This window comes from Vanessa atalanta, chromosome 1 (genome assembly GCF_905147765.1).
Source record: "Vanessa atalanta chromosome 1, ilVanAtal1.2, whole genome shotgun sequence".
NCBI classification, from domain to species: Eukaryota; Metazoa; Arthropoda; class Insecta; order Lepidoptera; family Nymphalidae; genus Vanessa; species Vanessa atalanta.
In genome coordinates this window covers 8,537,970-8,556,511 of record NC_061871.1, presented here as the reverse complement: position 1 = coordinate 8,556,511, position 18,542 = coordinate 8,537,970, and the positions used below count along the sequence as shown (strand labels likewise).

At 33.2% G+C, this 18,542-nt stretch overlaps 1 protein-coding gene across 3 annotated transcripts in view; it reads left to right on the top strand.

The window, feature by feature from the left end:
• The window catches only part of LOC125077859 (protein bunched, class 2/F/G isoform-like), a 127,649-nt gene that overhangs the window by 97,924 nt on the left and 11,183 nt on the right, over window positions 1–18,542 (top strand). For all 3 annotated transcript variants that reach the window (XM_047689987.1, XM_047690130.1, XM_047690064.1), the window contains one exon: window positions 17,104–17,155. In XM_047689987.1, the coding sequence (XP_047545943.1) occupies window positions 17,104–17,155 (52 nt within the window). The remainder of the gene's footprint in view (window positions 1–17,103; window positions 17,156–18,542) is intronic.

Here is an 18,542-nt window from a genome sequence, read left to right as displayed (position 1 = left end):
GTAAAAAAATCATGAATACCACTGGCGTGCCATCTGTTGTACGATTATGTTACTATGACAGTAACCTTCGCGCAAGTGCCAACAACAACTGTTACTACAACATTTTAATTCCGATGAACGATACTTGAATGCATAGAATACGAAAAGTATTATATATACATATATGAACGAATATAATAAAACAATAATGATTGTATGTTATATGTATTTGCGTGTGTTTATTTAAATTTAAATATTTTGTTACTTCTCTAAAAATGACTTTCCAAAATTCCTAAAAGGAACAAAATTATTTTATAAAAATCCGCTTATAGAATAAAGTATTTATTATTAAAAGAATGTATGCTGAATGTCATCTAAATTCTGAAATCTAAGCTTTATAGTTGGCCATTATTTAAACCCGTCACTAAATTTATTTTTAAAAAGTAGATTACATTACCCATATTAAGAAGTTTTGTTAAGACCTTCAGAATTCAGTACTATATTATTTTTTTTGTAAATCTTATGACTTAATTAGCCTGGGCACTGCTATTGGCTAAATGTACGCTAACAACTTGATTAGACATCGTTAAAATGTTCCCATCATAATTATGTTTAATATTTGCATTTTTAACTTAATCTTATTTAATTAATTACCTAAATTTAGGTAAAATCCACATCGATCCAAAATGACTTCATATAAAAATGTCTGAAAAAATGGAAGAAACAACCCTTTAGCTACAATTACAAACATATTTATTAAGTAATCGTCTGTCAAAGTCGACTATTTGATGATTAGCTGGGCATCTCATCTCGTATATTGATTGACGTTGCCACGAGCTATGGCGCCACCCTTCCATACCGCCCCATTCACGCAAGGACGCTGGGAATAGGGACGCGCAAACTCAGTGTGTACACGATTCCCAACAAGGAAAGACGTATATTGTCGCATTTTAACGTTAAAAAAATTAGATTTCTCGCGAAAGTGTCGGAAAGTTCTGTTATAACTGAAAACTATCAGCCGGTACCCTGGAAGACCGATTGAAACATCATTTGTAAGTTTCCCTCTCCAACGAACAATTGGCATTTGTATTTGTATGTTTTAACTAGGTCATGCTTCCGCGTCCTCAACCCGAATACTTTTTACTCATATAAAACATACTGTTGTTTGGTGCTAAATTTGATATATGTGTGTTTGTTATCTATAAATGAAATACGGCAGTGAACAATCCCTCGATATATAATTAATCAAATACTAAATTACTTTCCATTTCGTGTTTCAACAAGTAGTTATAAAGTTACCAGTGGCCTGTTACTAGAAGCAATAAATAGGACGTAAATCTAACTTTATTGTAATTAAGTGCAGTGCTATAATTATATTTTAGAAATTATATTTCTGGTATAGGAAGCTATTTGATTTTAGATTATAATTATAATTTTAGCCCTTGCAATACATTAAAGATCTTGTATGATGCTTATCATTCACACATCAGTCACTTAATTCTAGATTTTATAGAAGTAGCAGAGGAGGCCAGGAAATCAGACAGACTTCCTTCCAATTTTGCAATGGTCGGAAGCATTAGTCTACGCTTGTCCATTATGCTTCGATAATCTTGATATTCATAGTTTGATAGGAGAAAGTTCTATTCCATAGGATCGTACTGTTATACATTAAGAAATGAATGGTCTTGTTAATTCAACAGAAGACATTGTATCACAATTACACAACAGTGCATTTGTTATTGCATGTATAATGAGTTAATAGATACAAAATACGTAATGCTATTCGCTTGTTGATTATGGAAAGCGGCTACTGCCTTTCAATTACGGTTGTATCGCTAGGGTTTCAAATAGACACATAGTTATTACAAATTATTTTTATTAAAGCATATTGTAATAAGTGTATTGCTATATTTACTATATAGTAATATAGTATAATCGAAAATCTCAGTGGATACTTCAGACTCGTAGTAAAGTTCCCAATGGGTGTGAATCAGTTATTCATTGCGGTTTGCGCATGACACAAAGAACTCTGTCCTTCGTTAGTTACTATTAAATCAAATTGAATACAAAGAACATCCCATAAACGTCAACATTTGTTTTCTATTTTGTTCAATTGTATAATTTTAGAAAAACTTTTCACTCGATCTCAGTTTATTATTGTCTACGTTGCCATCGTAGTGCGCTCGCTCGTCCACACTTCCTGTGGCGTCAGGTGGTGCTATTTCTACCTCTCCGTGAACCGGCCCGTCTCACGATTCACGTTCAAAGTCGGTTATTTTAAATGTACTGTTATTTAACTGTCATTGCCATTTTTTTCTTTTATTTAGTTTATCTAATCGTGCAGCATTTAAGGTTTTTGTTATAACTATTCCTTACACAAGATAACCTATATATGTATTAAGAAAGTAAGTTGTTTTATTTTATGTTATTTACATTATTGCATAAATTACTTTGATAAATATCTGCCATCTTCACTTTTATGAATGGCCGTGATCTAAATTGGTTCCGGAAATTATATTATATTGAATTCTTCACACTTGTGACCCAGATTGAAGTTAAATAATTATTGGTATTCAATATTTAAGTTACATATTTTATTTTTAAGCATTTGATATTGCTGCATCTGATTATCATTTTAATGTTGTTTTTCTGATTACCAATTTTTTTTTGTTTACTATTTAAAATATTAATACACTATTGATAAACATATATCCGTGGGCACGTATAGGTACGTATCTCTCATGTATTGTGTTTTGCTCGCTGCCAATTCCACTTGTTCGTAAGATCGTAGGCACCCGTTTGTCTACATATTTATCAGCTATCATATCATGCGTATTCAACGTTGTTCCCGCCTAAATATAAACGCAAAATTCGTTCCCTCGTACACTACCTTGCGCACTCATCGGGCACTTATAAAAAGCGGCGAGGTCAGAGTCGACTTCGGACGCACAGTGCGGCTACCGCACGCGACCCGTATACACGCCCGAGTCGATATCGATGCTTCATTATTCATCACGTGCAATAGTAGTGACGTCAAGTGGCAATGCAACCGCCGCGCCAATGCTTCTTGGCAAGGCGATTGATTGAGGGATCTTCAACACTAGTGTGTGTTACACGGTGGTGATAAGTCGTGTCCGCATGGTGCAAACTTTGATGGCCGAGTTGCGGGTGCTGATAGGGAAGCGGGCTCCGCCAGGCGGCCTGCCTCCCGCGCCCCAGCCCCCGGTCTCGCCTACGCAACATCAGTACACGCGAAAAGATCTCAAGGCAAATCTTAATAGACATATGGGTATCGTTCTTGACAGGTTAGTGATTTTTATAAAATTTGTACTACTCGAGTTCGTCGAGAGAACACTTTCTTATAAATATTTTTACTTCATATTGAAATACACCTAACACGACTTATGCAGAAGATAAATGTTTAAAATATTCAACAAAAATGAGTTTTGCCAGCACTTCAATAATGGATATAAAACATTTACTATGAAAAGTTCCTGTTGCGAAGCAAAGTGATACAATATTTCGCAACACTAGCCTCAGTGGTTTAAAGAAAGGCTGTTATAACAGTCATGTCTCAAGGTAACCGCAGAAGCACCTATCACCGCTCCCTCGTTGCGCGACTTGATAAACTTTAATTAAAGTATAATAAACGAGATAGATAAACACCGACAATTGATAGATGGTAAATTTTCAATCGCAACAACGCGGTAATTGGTTGCCTATCTATTATTGATATCGGACAATTTAATGTTAAAAGGGCTCGCAACGTACATATACGGATCGCAGTATTTAAATACCAACCCAATGAAATTTTTATAAACAAATCAAAATTGAGCCAAAACTCGCGATATTTGATAACGATACTACGATTATGATTTTTTCTAATATATTTTCTCTAGGTCATATAAAAATATACGTCGTTTTTCATTTAATTTTATAAACAAGCTTATATGAGATACGACTGCCTAAAAATATTACAAGATAAAATTATATTGTAAAGATAATAAAAAGCTAAATTAAGAATCAAACGATTATTGAGCGGATGTAACAATAATAACTTGGTAATTATATATCATTATTGTAATATTCCTTAAGACGCATTGGATTATTATTTATTATTGATTACTATAATCGTGTCGTTGTCGGATATGGTAATGATAAAATGATTTAATTCTATATCAATTTGTGAACCTTTTATATTGTATTCTCGCTGGAAATCCGCATTACGCGTTTCCCCCGCGTGAAATGGTGGGGTATGAGGGACTCGCGGTGCCCAGGATGCCTACCCACTAAAATACCAGCGACACCCTCTCGGTCTCCTCGGCTGGCGCCACGGAGTCGCTTTTGTATGCTACCGTGACGTAACAATTTGTGAACCTTAAACAAATGAAAAGGTTTCATTAATACTAACAAACTTTATTAATGAACTACAAACGGGCCCGACTTCGTACGGGTAAAATCCGTTTCCCCCCCTTAAAGTTGATATTTCCAAAAATCCTTCTTGTTAACAAGCTTACCTTATAAAATAAACCGATTTTCCTAATATACAATTTCCTGTGCAATCCCTAACGGAATGGCGCAGCAGTGATTGTTAACAGTTCTTTTAATTTTTATTTTTATTTTTGTTCTATTTCGTATTATGTATTGTACTAATACTAGGATAAGATAATTGTTACTAACAAAAATGGACATATAGTCTGAAATAAATGATTTATTATTATATTATTATTATTACTAATATCACTTATTTGGGCTGTGCGTTGATAGTCAGGACAAATTATTTTATTAGTATAAATTAATTTTAGACATTATTAAAGTTATTCTTCTGTAAACAGAAGATTATCTATATTAATATCACGACCTAAATGTTTTAGATGTTGTTCACGTCATATACATGCATCTGGACTATTTTATATTATAAGTTGACTAAGTAAATAAGCCATCTAATGGTGAGTGGTAGGATGCTTGCATGATTTCAAATTTTATATTTATGTCGTTATTAATATTTAATACCTCTAATAACTCTTTGTGACTGTAAGCAGTTCTTATTTTTAAAATACATAACTTAATTCAAAATCATAGCCAAATAATACACTAAAAATCCAAACACTAAATTAATGCCGATTTAAAACCGAAAATGTATACAAATAATTTCATTATTTTATCATAATCACATACACACAAAAGTCTTTTATTAATTATGTTGTCAGTGTTGTCACTGAACTTAAGTAGGTATTTTAACGTAATTATATGGACGCGTTCGTACATAAGAATCATATTGAAAAATCTTAAACAATACAAAGCTATATAATTATAGTACACCATTGACACGAGAAGAAAAAAAGGAACAGGAACTACAGAAAAAAACGTTTAAAGGCAAAAGTTATTGCAAAATAAACCCATGCCATACTTGGGTAGATGATAAAACACACAATAACAAATTAAGGAGCTAGTACGTGAAATGATCTCCAACCTTAACCAATGAATAAATTAAAAATAAGACCTACAAGTAACATTCAGTAATAAATGCATACAAGTATAACATTACCACTTAAAATTCGTTGTAATTACGTAACTACAATTGGCTACTGAGAAATTAATGAAGAATAGTATTTTTAAGATAACGGTTATTTCATTATGTGACAAGTATACAGATACGTAGCGTAACTGCAATTTCATGGACGTTAACTTAAATATTCGACGCGTAAAAAGCATCGGTCTCCAATGATCAATAGCGATGAATCTTCAACAATTTGATTCAATCGTACTTGATACGGGCGTTTGTCATAATTTCACCTGTTGCCAATACCATTCATACCGAAATTAAGAGGCGTGCCGGACCGATGCATTGCCAATCTTTTGTTGTCGAATATGGTTCGATTAAATTGGCATAACACTTGATTTATCTTTTACACCTCACGTGCCTCGCTCAAAAATAAACAATGTACGGCACACACCTATTATAATACCTATGACTCTGGGCCAAATAGACTAAATCTTAAAATGTATTCATTATATTGGTTATATAAATCGTATAATGAACTTACGAATAAAATATAAATTAGTTTTTAATATTATTTTATCGTATGATTTAAAGTATTGAGTGCACTGTTATATAATAGATACTTATTTTCAAAGTAATCGTTTCGTATATATGATCATGAAGTCGGAGTGATATATGTCTTTTATGTTTTTGAATCAAAGGTAAAGCATAATATGTTTTTCTAGAACAGTTTTCTGGGATTTAATGTTTCCTTGGCCTGAATATTTGCCTGAATTCTAAATCTGTAAGATAAATAGGACATTTGACAAATATGTGTACTAAAATATTCAGCAGGAGCTTTCCGTGGTTTTTTATACTCCATAAAATTACCCGTTACCGCACTCAACGTGTGTGAGTCGAATGAAATAAACTTGAAATGAAATCATAATTTATAATAGATACCTGGATGAAATCCAGCGGAATGGTCGAGATGCTAAGGTCGCGTTATACCATGACGCTTTTATGTTGGGAAGTCACTCGATGCTTGTCATATTATTCACCGCAAACATCGATATCGTAGCATACGTTCGGATTACGCCGGGCGGCGGGGGTGCTTTGTAGTGGTGACCGCAGTCGCTTGCACCGAGACGCCCGCGCATAGCCGCCCGCCGAGGTCGCCCCGAAGCCGTGTTTATGCCTCACCATTTAGGTCAATACACTTATTCGCGTGTACACCTTATCGCGCTCCTATTATCGCATTAAGCCTATTTCGGTCGTGTATCGATCGATTTTGCGGTCAGTCAAGAACTTAGTCTTGAATTTTATGAGTAGCGAGTGCGAGCGTCAGCGCGCGTGTCGCTCGTCGGATGACATCAGTTAAGCTACCACGTCCGCTGGAAAACAATACGCGCTCAGTGCAAGCGGCGTGCGCGAGTCGGACACACGAGGACTTTCATGGAGGAGAAACGGTGTGCAACTTGTGAGGCCCTAGGGCGGCGAAGTCTTTCGAGCAAACTGCTCCAAGTGGCAACAGCGCAGGCGCATATCAGGACCTGTTCGCATGTTCCACCTCCGTCGGATCATGTTCACGACCCTGACCTAGCGTCTCGCGCCCTCGCTGCGAAGCGGCGGAAGTCAATAGCGGGCTTTAAGTTGAACCTACCGCCCGATATCAACCAGAAAACCTCCCCTAGTGAACCGACTCGAACGAACTGTGCTCGCCGAAACACTTGGTGTTCGTAAGTGCCAACATGTGTAATTAATTTAAATATGTTTATCGTATTAGTAACACTTATCGATCAATCTTAATCCGCCGTTATCATACAATTGATTGTGCTACCTTTATTGTCTATTTATTTGTTACGTTATCTCGGTTATCGTCTGTATCACTTCATGTTATATCTCATTGTCTTTATCTACCCCTTGTTATGTATGGAGTACGTGATTCTCGCTGCGTTGTACAGGTTGATCACATCGAGCCTTTCAATTTTATAATTCCTTCATATATTTATATATTAGCGATCTTTTACACTTACAAAACGTCATAAAATACTTCTTATCATTTAGATTAACCTTGGCTATAATAACCCGTGTTGTATGAAATAAAGTATAAAGAATTACATTTACGCACAGAAACATAATTGAAACGGTTATATGAATGATTAGATAAACGAATGTATTAATATATTCGATTAATTATATATATTTTTCGCCTTATTTTCGTGTTTTATAATTGATATAACATATTATCTTATATCGTAGAAGCGTGATCATTACGTTTATAAATTGCATAATGTATGTATGTCTTAATAACGAGTATGTTCTTATGATTGAATCATAAGCTTGTATTTCCACACGCCATGCATATTTTATTCGTCTCATATAGATTAATTAGTTTAGATTCAAATGAGTTTATTAATTTATAACAACATTTAAAATATCCCTTTACTATCGCTGTGATGCATAATCTGGGTAACATTATCGTTCAACAACCCGAAACTAGCGGAAACTTCAATTTATTCAACTTAGCCCTATTGTGACAATAAGGATGTAGTCAAGAATGATTCACTTGAGACAATTTTTCATTTGACATTTCGTAGATTATATGGATAAATTGATATGCATTATGATTAGTTATATATATATATATGTGTGTTTTATTAGACGAATAAGTTTTCTATTACAAAAATGCATGCTTTCTGATATAGCTGTAAAGATTTTACTATTTCCGGTAGCGTTAAATAAATTTCCACTTAATTTATTTTGAAATTGTATATAATTAAGTCTGATATCTGCAATCGTCATTTTTTTAAAACATTTTCTAACAATACGTGGGAAAATAATTATCTCTATCAAAAAATATTAATATATAAAACATTTACAATATCAGAATAAATAAAATCCTTATAACAATTATAGCCACTTTAGTAATCGTTTGCACCTGTATAGACAACAATGATAGTTGTTTCATAATTACGCTACGAGGAAAGCAAAACACTGTTTTTGCACCTGTAATAAATAATTAATCTTCGCCTACGTTTAATTGCAGTGATGCGTAATGATTGTTTTATTCTAGACTGCGTATATCGAATTTTAGGCACATTTTAGATCAAAATAGATCATGAAATCGTCGAGAAAAAAATTAACGAAGTAATCGTGGGTTAAATTAATTAAACTTGTAGAAAATATGTATTCTGGTTGAACATATTCATAATTATTATATCTTCAAGATATTTTTACTTTATACGAATTGTATAAATTTAATTTTATAAAGCAACTCGGTCTGTCTGTTACCTCATATTCGCTGAAACATTGACTCAAGTACCTGGATATCCATATCCAAGTACATGTATATTGTACATAAGAATTACGGGATGTGCGAGGGAAAAAAATGACGTGGGCTGAGTGTCGGGGCTAAAACGACATATCCGTTTTTACGTTTATTTGAAAAGCCTTTGTGACATATAAAAGTTATTTTAACACGGGATATGAACGGGTTTTACATAATATAATTTCATTAATACATAGTTAGTATTAACCTTCAATTGTAATCGATATCTTTATATTTTATACATTATAATTGACATTTTATAGGCATATTGTGGTAAGCCGTTTTCCTTGATATGCAAGTCTTTTAGAGTTACGCCTACAATCGGGATTCTAATATAATCCATTATGTATGTTTGTATGCGTATTATTGTGAAATGCGTTTACAGGTACTCATAGTAGCATACTTAACAAAAGCGAAGTCGAAAGTAGATGTTTTAACACAATTTATTTATAATATTTATTAATTACCTTCTCGTCCTTAACAAAACTATAATCGGAAATATTCTAAAGTATTTATAAGCCAAGTGTCTATGTTACTTTACTACTAGACATATATACATGAAAGTGTACAAGTTGTTAATGCTTTTTACGAAATAATATTAATTGTTTAAATTTTGTTATAATGGGTTTGTTAAATATTTTAACCCATCTTTAGTTCCAAATCCCGAAAGCTATATAACCACGATTTAAAATTGTCTCTATCGAATTTGACATTAAATTATTAGAATTATGTTTAATTTACGATTGATTACGATATATCTATTATTTGTTATCGTTGCGTCTGCTAACACCACACCTTATATATTATTTATATATAAATATCAAGGTTGTATTTAATTGGCTTTTTGCATCAACTCATTGCTGATATAGCGTCATTGGGGTATTAAATAAATTACTATTGCCTGAGGCTATATAGCGTTACCGGTTAAAATTACTATTGTTATACATTCTTCAAGAAACATGACTTGCATATTTTATTGATACTTCATATTCCTTATTACTTAATGTAATCACTTCAATAAGCATATTTTTTTCGTTTAAAGAAAACTCGACTTGAGAAAGAAAAACAAATGTAAAACGGATTTATATCTGGAATATATCTGTAGTGAATATATATATATATATAACATACATGTATAATTGTATTTAACTAACATGACTGTATTTTAGGATTTACATTCCGAACCAGTGGTAGCTTTACTTTAAATAGTTTGTTAAATGACGATTCAAAAGTGCTTATAAAAGCCTACTTGAATAAAGTATATTTTGATTTGATTTGATATGTAAACTATTTGTTGGCTGTGCCGAATTTTTTCTGAGATGAACTTTTTTGTTGCTTTAAAATAAATACGTATTTAAAACACAATATATAATACAATAACAACAGAACAAAACAAAAACAAAATTCAAATATTACTTATATAGTAGGTATGTTTATCTCATAAGAGAGCTCTCATGGCTTTAGATCGGGTTAGGTATTAATTAAGAATCAAGGTCGGTTTGTAGGTAATTATGATGATTTCAGCTAGGAATCAAAGTACACTTTATAATGCATCGCATATAATACACTTGTAGCGTCGTCAAATGCTTGGATCGCGTAATACATATTCATTGCCTCTCGTCAAACAACTGCGACTCTGTTTACATATACAATATTGACCCTGACTTTGTGCTTGTATATAAACAGATCTATGTTGTAAATGTCTCGTTAACATGCTTTTGTTTGATTGTATATCGAGTAACCATGGTTATATAGATTTCATATTTTTCATAGCGAACCGAGCCAATCGACATGATCAAATTAATCTTAGCCAAAGATCAAACCCGGACAACAACACTGAATACTCATGTGCATTCTTTGTGTTTGTAGTTCATCTTAAACTCGGTGATGAAAGAAAAAATCGTAAGGAAAACTTTGTGTCGGATAACAATCTGTCACATGTGTATTCGACAACCGGCATTAAAAATAAATATTTACATCCAAGCAGGCTCTTGGGAAATTATATCACGTTGGCAGTGAAAACTTTATCGATCAGTTTTTGTTACATGTTTAGAAGTATGATGCAATAAAGCCGTTATAATAAAGGCTAAAACCGATAAGAAAATATTATATCATCGAAAATTTTATAGTTTTTGTTATAACGTTTATATTCAATTTACACTACATTTATATACATTATTTATATACATTTCAAAGAACTAAAAAACGTTGTAACATAATGAGTACAATTTCTTTTAGAGACCAGTTAAACGTAATATATCAAAGCATATTATTATCAGAATCAATCGCATAATACTAAGAACTTTGTTCACTCGGCAAGTTAAACTATTGCAGCGCATGTGGTTGGCGGCACACTAACGTTTGTCCGCGTTTATTGCACGGAAATTAAATTTATTCAACGCGTTGTTTCCAAACATTCACGCGTCAGTAGCAAAAATAACTCATTATTATATTTCCAGCCGTGTAAAGTGATAGTTTCATAATATGAGTTTTGTAAGATACGTCTTTTAGTTAAATTCTTGCACCATCATTCGGATTATCTTGTAGAACACGTTCGTACGTTTCTGCTCATTGTAATAATTTAGTATTCTCACATCTGATACTTCAACTAATACTCGTCTTATATTCTATGTTAGTCCAGTCTTTGCGATAGATCTTTGATAATATATATTTTAGTTAAGTCTTTTTCGTAAGATCAAGAAATCGGTTCTTGTAAGTCCTTCGAGAAATCTCCGCGTTTGGAGGTCTTCAGATTTCAAAATAATGTTTTCTATTAAGTTTGTGTGAATTATGATTATATATGCGAATATATGTAAAAACTCGTTTATTAACCTTGTATTATCATATGAACTGTGTTTATTGATTAGCGGATCAGCAGTGTTTTCGCCTTGGGATGACGTTAAATCGTTTTGGTTCTGATTAAATTGCTAGTGGGTTGCTTACTGTAAAACACTAAATCATCATCTTATTAATTCAACGCAAAAGATGGTATTTATTATTCCAGCTGAAAAAAATGCAAATTTATCTCTGATCACTACTATCCAAATCTTTGTCGAAATGCTTAAATGTAATTTATTTGATTTTCCTTTTATCAGATGTAAGTAAGTACAGCTATTATTATCTAAGTAGTAAATGTAAAATTTATTTTCAATTTTTCGCTAAGAGAACAATGCGCGGAAGCAATTGCGTAATGACTGCGATAATAATTTTATGCTGCACACTTGCTAACTTAACTATAGGTTCCATAGCAATTGATACATACTTTTATCTCATATTGTTTATCTGTGTCTATTGCATTATTAAATACGAGAATTTTACGTCGCAAGATGCCTATCGTCAATAGCCGTAACTTTAGTTCTATCGAATGTTATCTTGCCGATTGTTTGCCAACAAAGAGATACGAATATCAATCGTATTGTTTATAAACAAATCAACTCGTAAGTTTTACTGTACGACGATAGCCCTTACAGCAAGTGTATTGAAAATATGTATATGCAATATTGTATTTCTCAAATTTTGTGTATTTTCTGGGCTATGACTCTTTTCGACATGACACGGAAGTGAACATCGTAATGTATAAAACGGGTTTACGAAATTGACTAATTAATAATAGAATCGCTCACAAAATTTGAATTTTTTTTATTTTAATATTCGAAAGACTATTAGTAACTATTTTTCGTCGTTTCAAGCATTAGTTGTTCTAATGAATTTCTAAACAAAGCGAAGTTGATGGCTTTTTATACTTAATGATCGTAAATGTTTTAAATAAATTTGCATTAGCTCAATTACATCATACTTATAATTACACTAAAAACAATGTTTAAATCTGTTAATCTTTTAAAGCTTGTACTCTAAATAAAACCGGTTTAAATTTAGCTCCCGATACCTGTTTTCTTTGTTTTATTTTTATATTTACCTTCAGCGCTTAACAAAAAACTGGCCAAATCTCGTCAGCCTTGAACCTAAACGATAGTATAATTCAAAGCGAACATTAAATGCAAAAAAATCGGCAGTTATGGATTCATTCTCGATTTTAAGTGCGGCAGGCGAGGCGAAGCGGGTGTGTCGCAAAAGCGTTGCCTAGGTGTTTGGAGGCGCCATCGTAGCCCGTAGTAGGTAGAGCCGTGCGCGCGCCGCTTGCTCGGTCCCCCTCCCGCGCGCTCCTCGCATCGGCCCCGGTCCCAGTTCGCCGCAACGCGTCGCACAGCTCGCCCGCGTCTTTAAACTTACAACCTTATATAGCTCTACCTCAATACGCACAACGTTCACAAACTCACTCGCAAAACGGCTCCGCTACAACCGAAGGCTGGAAAACATTTGCTCGCCGAAACGGGAGCCATGCAAACCAAACTTATAAGTGCAAGCTACTCGTCAATCATGAACAAACAGGATTTGCTCAGAGAAGTCGTCGTCAAGTACATCGACTATTTCTACCCTGTGTGAGTATTATGTTATATTATGATACCGCTTTAGTCTGACGCAGTGCGTCTTTTCGTTATGTCAGCGAAGTGAAGGAATGGCGTAGCGAAGGATGTGGCGAAGTTCAGCTGATTAGCGAACCGGTAAGTCGGTGAAGGTTCCACGGCAATGACTCCAACTGCAGCCGGACAAATGAATGTGAATGGTTGACGTCAGCGCCTCCTATTGACCCTAGCTATCTCTATCGTCTCACTGCTGCTGTATCGATCCACTGCACTAAGCTCCAAATCGTTTTAACATGCTACGTTATACATGACAGTATATTGGAGTCGTCGTTGACCTCGCGATGCCTAGACATTGGCATTGATGTTTTAGATGCTTGAAAAACCTTTCCATCACTTTGCTAAGCTTTTGCTATGAATTTATTATACCAGTTAACAAACACGTGCTAAATTTTAATACTGAATTATATTATAAAACATATTTTACAATACAAAATTGAAATTTGCCAAGTTACATTGTTTTCTGAGTTGTCTCAGATGAATTCATTCATAGTTGGAATCACGATGTGTTGTTAATGTTTAAACTGGGCAAAAGAATTGTTGCGTGACTTTTGTGCGTGACAACGAGTGACCAATCGCGTACCCTTACTGGTCCACTTTGCCCTTTGTGTCCAATTCATTTTTAGTGTGTTACACTGTTTGGATAAAAACTACTCATTAAATAGTCCCACAATGGTATCCTTCATTTGTTTTTTCACTGGTAGATCGATTAGCCAACTTTATTTAAAAACAACCTTTACTTATTTAAACATATTTAATTCCGAATCTATTTCGTAGTTACGTTAATTATAATTCAGGAATGAAAAATCTATTTTATCTTAACAATCACTTAAACATATCCTCATTCTAATGAAAGTAGAAAAATATTTTTGAAAACCCTTATAATGATCGGTTATCTTAAATGGAATACAATTGTTGCTCCATTTTCACTGTTAATTGACAACGAAGCGAGTGCAGCATTAAGAAACAGCGAGATGTAACGGTCGTCATGAGCTGATGGCGGGCATGTCGACATCGACACCCGTCGATTTCCCTTCAACGACCTTGGAAGTGGCGCAGGCCGCTCGCCTCACTATAACATACTGCACTGCAGCACGAAACTCTGTTACTGTGTATCTGTTAAGTTAGATACACAGTAACAATATTACAAACAGCTTTGAGCAGAATGCATTTTGTATTTTTATATTAAAATGTGTTTAATCTTAATTTGCATGCGTCTTATCAGAATATCGCCATAAACCACAATATTGTGCATTTATATTTATAATATTTATATTATCAATGATAACATTTTTATATCTAGTTATATTTTACCTGTATCCCCAAAATTTGTATTTAATATTACTTTATTAAATATTTCGTGACACTTTCATATTTTAAATCCTGACCTTTGTCTTCTAAGCAGTATTGTTCAATAAATACATCATCGCGAATGATTCACTAAACGTGATACGTTTTGATTTTCTTTGTATATATAGCATTTTATTCAGTGATATATTTAATTTAATACCTATTGTCTTTTGTTTTTGAAGACTTAAATAACACAAGTTGACTCATGTAAAACAAAAGCCAAATTACCATTTTAAATTTATTTCTTAGGTAAGTGTAACTTTAAATGCTTTATCACATGTGGTCCTATCTTTTTCCGAATTTTCAACAAAACAAAAATTTGAGTATAAAGATTGTATGCAAAAAGTAGTACTTATTATGTTATTTAACAAAAATATTTTCTAAGTGATTGTTATTTAATTGATGATAAATAGGTATTTCTTCCTACTTTACAACTTTGTCCTTTTCAAAACTCACGATACGATCTTTGTTCGAATTCTATTCATGACGCAGTAAAGTGAAGGGCTAAGAAAATATACACGTGCGTGATGACAAAACCATTATCTGCCCTTTGTCCACTTATAGCTCGTTTTCATGAATTGCATACACTACAAAACCCACGTTAACGCTTATCTTATTTAATGTAGTAGAAAATTTTATATATTTAGGGTAAAATTCATATTATTCTATGATTATTATTTAAATAATTACAGTCAACAATCGTTCCGAGATATCCATACATCTTTTCGTACACTTCATTGTCCGTGACAAGAGAGTAGCATTCATTGTTAATGCTTTCTCCAGTTTTTTGTTTTCCAATTCAACTTCTTCATATGCTCCGTTACTGTGTGCAATTTTGTCACCAACTTACATAATCAGCCACAAAATGCTAAAACTTGTTTCAACGAAATCAACAAGAGAAAGCCAGTTTTGTTTTTATTTTCCTGTCTCCCATGTCTTCAGTTTAGCTTTCGAATGTGCCGTAGTAATTAGACGTTTAATCCTCAAAAGTATTCACAACTGATCTGTTAAAGATATCGATTATGTGCGTCACCGACGGCGGTCATGCGGTCTACGAGAGTTATTCAATACTTGAGTTCAGTAACGGACTGGTCGAAATCGATACGCAATCGCCGCCACGGTTATTCTGAATGCTTCACTTGGCCCAACTTAAGCGTTGTGCTGTTCACCTCATTGACGCGGCACGGAATCCGAAGCCGGAGAAAGTCAAGTACGTACCCGTGCAACGTGCCACATACTAGCTACCGGATGATTACACGAGCGAGATTGGATCATAATGGATAAGTCCGACAATAATGGCACCACCAGATGCCACCAAGTAGAGTGTGTCGGCACAGTGTGTGTTTAGTGTGCACGTGGTTAAACTTCGTGTGTGTTTGTGAAACCGTAAACCGCCTCATGGTTTCGTGTTCTCTTTTGTTTTATGTCCGCAAATATAATTAATCAATACCCCTCGACCATTATGTCCTAGCCAAAATTCAAGTGCTTTCTCTCGCATTTGCATTTCGCTCGACATTTAACATATCCGACTGAACAGGTTATTTGAGCCATTCATTACTGTCAAGTGTCAAGAGTAGATGATTTTTTATAATAAATAAAAAAGATACGAAAGTTCAACATATTATTAATTCCTTTCTTCATGAAACCGATCGCCATAGATACTTGTCGACGCATTATGTATACTTTCATTTACTATAAATTAGAGGTTAAAGGTATCTCAAAACTAAGCAAGACTTGATACTATTCATCTATTGTTCTCTTTGTTACAACACAAAGTTGCTGTGGGTCACTGATCTTCTGTTTTATCCTCGACACTATGTTAATGTAATCAACCATAAACCAACTTATACAAAGAGATATTCTGCTTGTGTCGCCAATTTTCAAGTACCTAATTTATTTAGTATTAATGTTCTTTTATACTCGTCCTTGCATAACCTTTTAAAAAAAGAACTAACCGTAGCTAACATTCAAAAACGACTGATAAGAACATTACGTACGCATTCCGAAACGATAGCAAAAGAGTGAAAATATTTAAAGGGCTTTTTTAAATACAATTTGAATGTAAATCAATGTAATTTGTATTGTATCGTTGGGAAATGACCTAAATGTGTGGGAATTACTCGCGTGCGAGCTTGGCTTTAATGTGAATTTTGTATTCAACAGGACACGGCTGCATCCGCACGTAAATAATTAGGAATTCATCATATCATATTCGATATTCCGTTACGTTTTTATATATTTAATAAATTCTATATATAGTCGGCTATGAAAAAAAATATATATAACGAGTTAATAGTAATTTAGATATGTTTGTACATTGATATGTTGCGTTTATAAAAAAAAAGATTTAAAAAATTATAATGTATATATATAACGAGTTAATAGTAATTTAGATATGTTTGTACATTAGTATGTTGCGTTTATAAAAAAAATATTTAAAAAATTATAATGTATATCTAATCGGTTGTATTTTTTTACAGCGCATCGGGTACAAGCGCCGTGGCCATCGACAACAAGATCGAGCAAGCTATGGTAAGTAACAAATTATTTCACATTAACCTCGATAGGTTCACTAGCCATACTATCAAATATTACTATAGCCCGTATAATTTCTAAAAATTAAATAATACATCATTGTATTATAGAGGTACAATTTCGGTCTCATAAGAAACGTAATCAGTTTATTTTTATTTAGTTAACTAATTCTTCTTCCAAGCACATAACCATTAATCACATCAATATTCAGATATGGTTCATACATTTATTTTGTTATGAACAAAACGTCCTTATGATAACATTAGTTATGTGTATAAAATCATAAACGAACTGTTTATTTTCTGTTAAGGTCAATTATTTTATCATAATAAATAGAAATTGTATAAAATAAACAAGTTTAATTGCTTTACAATTTGCATCAATAAACATTAACGACGTGACGATTGGTAAAAGTTAACCTTTTCCACTTATGGTAAAGCGAGTTTGACGAGATGCAGGAATACCTGTGTAGCCTCACCGTTTCCCTTGTAGAGGAAACCTCGACTCTTCTCCGTGTTAGAGAATACATTTTCTACGATAGAGAACCACTACTTAGCCATCTGTACAATCAATCTGACACTAAAATCTTTGAAAATATTAATAAAATGTTTTATGATTTTGTTTTTACTTTTATATCGGCTAGATCATTTACACTATGATTGGCATCCTTGTCCAAAATCTATTAAGCTAAAGGCGTAACTAATTTTGCGTTTCGTTGACCGGTTTAGTTTACCGTGGATAATTTTCTGTTAAATAAAGTATTTTATATATACTATTTCGTAAACTGAAAAATAATTTTCAAGAATTTCCGACGAAGTTTCTTGTATACACGATCAACAATCTATAGACAGAACAAAATAATCAATCTTACTTTAATAAAATGTAAGGCAGTTTTAAAGTAAAAGACATTTGAAAAGGTAAATATTTTATAATAATTAATCTGTATACCTTATGATTATTAGTAATGTATTTGCTTATTTTTATATTGATTGTGCGATAAGATCGATACGACGCAATAACATGATAAATATAAAGCATTTATTTAATGTTATCCTATATAATACCAGTTACCCAGCTATGTTTAATATTTGCCGCTTTGTACTATCTTAATTGGCTGTAAATAGAGGAAATTGTTGAATAAAATGCTAGCAAGAAAACATCGGCTCTTTAGATGAATGGAATGAATTTGCAGACAAGCTTATGAGAACTCGCAATGAGTGTGAAGAATGTTTTACAATACTAGTTCCAATATGTTTTTTTTTTGCACTCGAATTTCTATTGACATAAAAGTTTACATGAGACTTGCGTTAACTTGATAATTATCTACATTAGCCTAATCGAAAGAATGGTTCTAAATGGAACACTAAATTTACTCGTAATCTTA